The sequence below is a fragment of the Olea europaea genome, unplaced genomic scaffold (genome assembly GCF_002742605.1).
Source record: "Olea europaea var. sylvestris unplaced genomic scaffold, O_europaea_v1 scaffold6179, whole genome shotgun sequence".
Lineage (NCBI taxonomy): Eukaryota > Viridiplantae > Streptophyta > Magnoliopsida > Lamiales > Oleaceae > Olea > Olea europaea.
In genome coordinates this window covers 11,124-12,214 of record NW_019264533.1, presented here as the reverse complement: position 1 = coordinate 12,214, position 1,091 = coordinate 11,124, and the positions used below count along the sequence as shown (strand labels likewise).

The window sequence follows — 1,091 nt, the reverse complement described above, 5'->3', positions numbered from 1 at the left end:
TCAAATTTGCAAGCTGTGCTGGAATGCCTCCAGTAAAATAATTGTTGTTAAGATACCTGAAATAAAAAATATAAAGAAAAGTCCTTTAGGTAGTCCTTCATTTCTTGAATGAGCACAAAAGATCAGAGTCCATTAAAATAAATCAGCGTACAGGTTACGTAGAGCTGGGAAGCATCCTTCAATATGTACGAGTTCCCTTATAGTCCCAACCAAATGATTGTTTCCAACATCCCTTGAAATACAGTCAAACCCAATTAGGTAAGCTGAAAAGGGAAACAAAGAGCACGCCCTACGAGGTTGGGAGAGATTATTACAAGTATCGCAGATTTTGCAAATTTCCCAATTCAGGTGGAATTCTCCCTGTCAAACGATTTTCATGAAGTTGGAGATAACGGAGTTCTGGAAGATTTGCAAGCTCTTTTGGGATTTCACCTTTGAAATTATTAAAACTCAGGTAGCTGCAGTGGTTTCATGCTATGTTAAAGGTACAGAGAGAATTTGATGTAAAAGAAACTAATCTCAGAATATGAATATACTCACAGATGAGTTAGCTGCTTTAGTTCACCAATTTCAGGAGGAATGGCATCTTGCAGCTTGTTCCACCTCAAATTACTGAGGAGATAGAATGAAAATCATCAAGCGAGAATAAGGCAAAAGTTATACAAAAGAAAAAAGGCAGAAACACTAATGCTCAGATTAGGTTTAAAACTTCAGGGTTTTGCAATCGAAAAGGTGGATTATTTTACATTTTGAACTCCTCAAAATGAAAGAGATGTTAATAAAATACATGTACAAATGAAGCTGAAGAACCAGGATATTTTTAAGTTAAAATGAACGCGGAAATACTTGTCGTCCATTCTATTTTCAATCACCTCCAATCTTGTTTTCTTTTAACTTCCAAGAGAGTTCTTACAGAATGCACAAATTTTGATTTGAAATAAAGAACGTAAACGACTGAAAAAAGAAGTTAAAGAATGTCTTTTCTTCTCATTAAAGTTATCCCTAAAAAATCGTATAGGGCTCGACTATTTTTATGATGGATTTTCAGCTCCTTGTTCCCGGGAAGAGAAAATATTAGTTTTAATATACTA

General features: G+C 34.8%; 1 protein-coding gene across 1 annotated transcript; it reads right to left on the bottom strand.

Annotated features, from left to right (window-relative positions):
• Positions 1–4: 4 nt before the first annotated feature.
• Positions 5–620, bottom strand: LOC111389746 (leucine-rich repeat protein 2-like; the record flags this gene model as incomplete). Its single annotated transcript, XM_023014697.1, has 4 exons — positions 5–56; positions 152–232; positions 315–458; positions 541–620. Coding segments are annotated over 4 exons (357 nt in total), but the record flags the coding sequence as incomplete, so codon positions are not given.
• Positions 621–1,091: the final 471 nt, after the last annotated feature.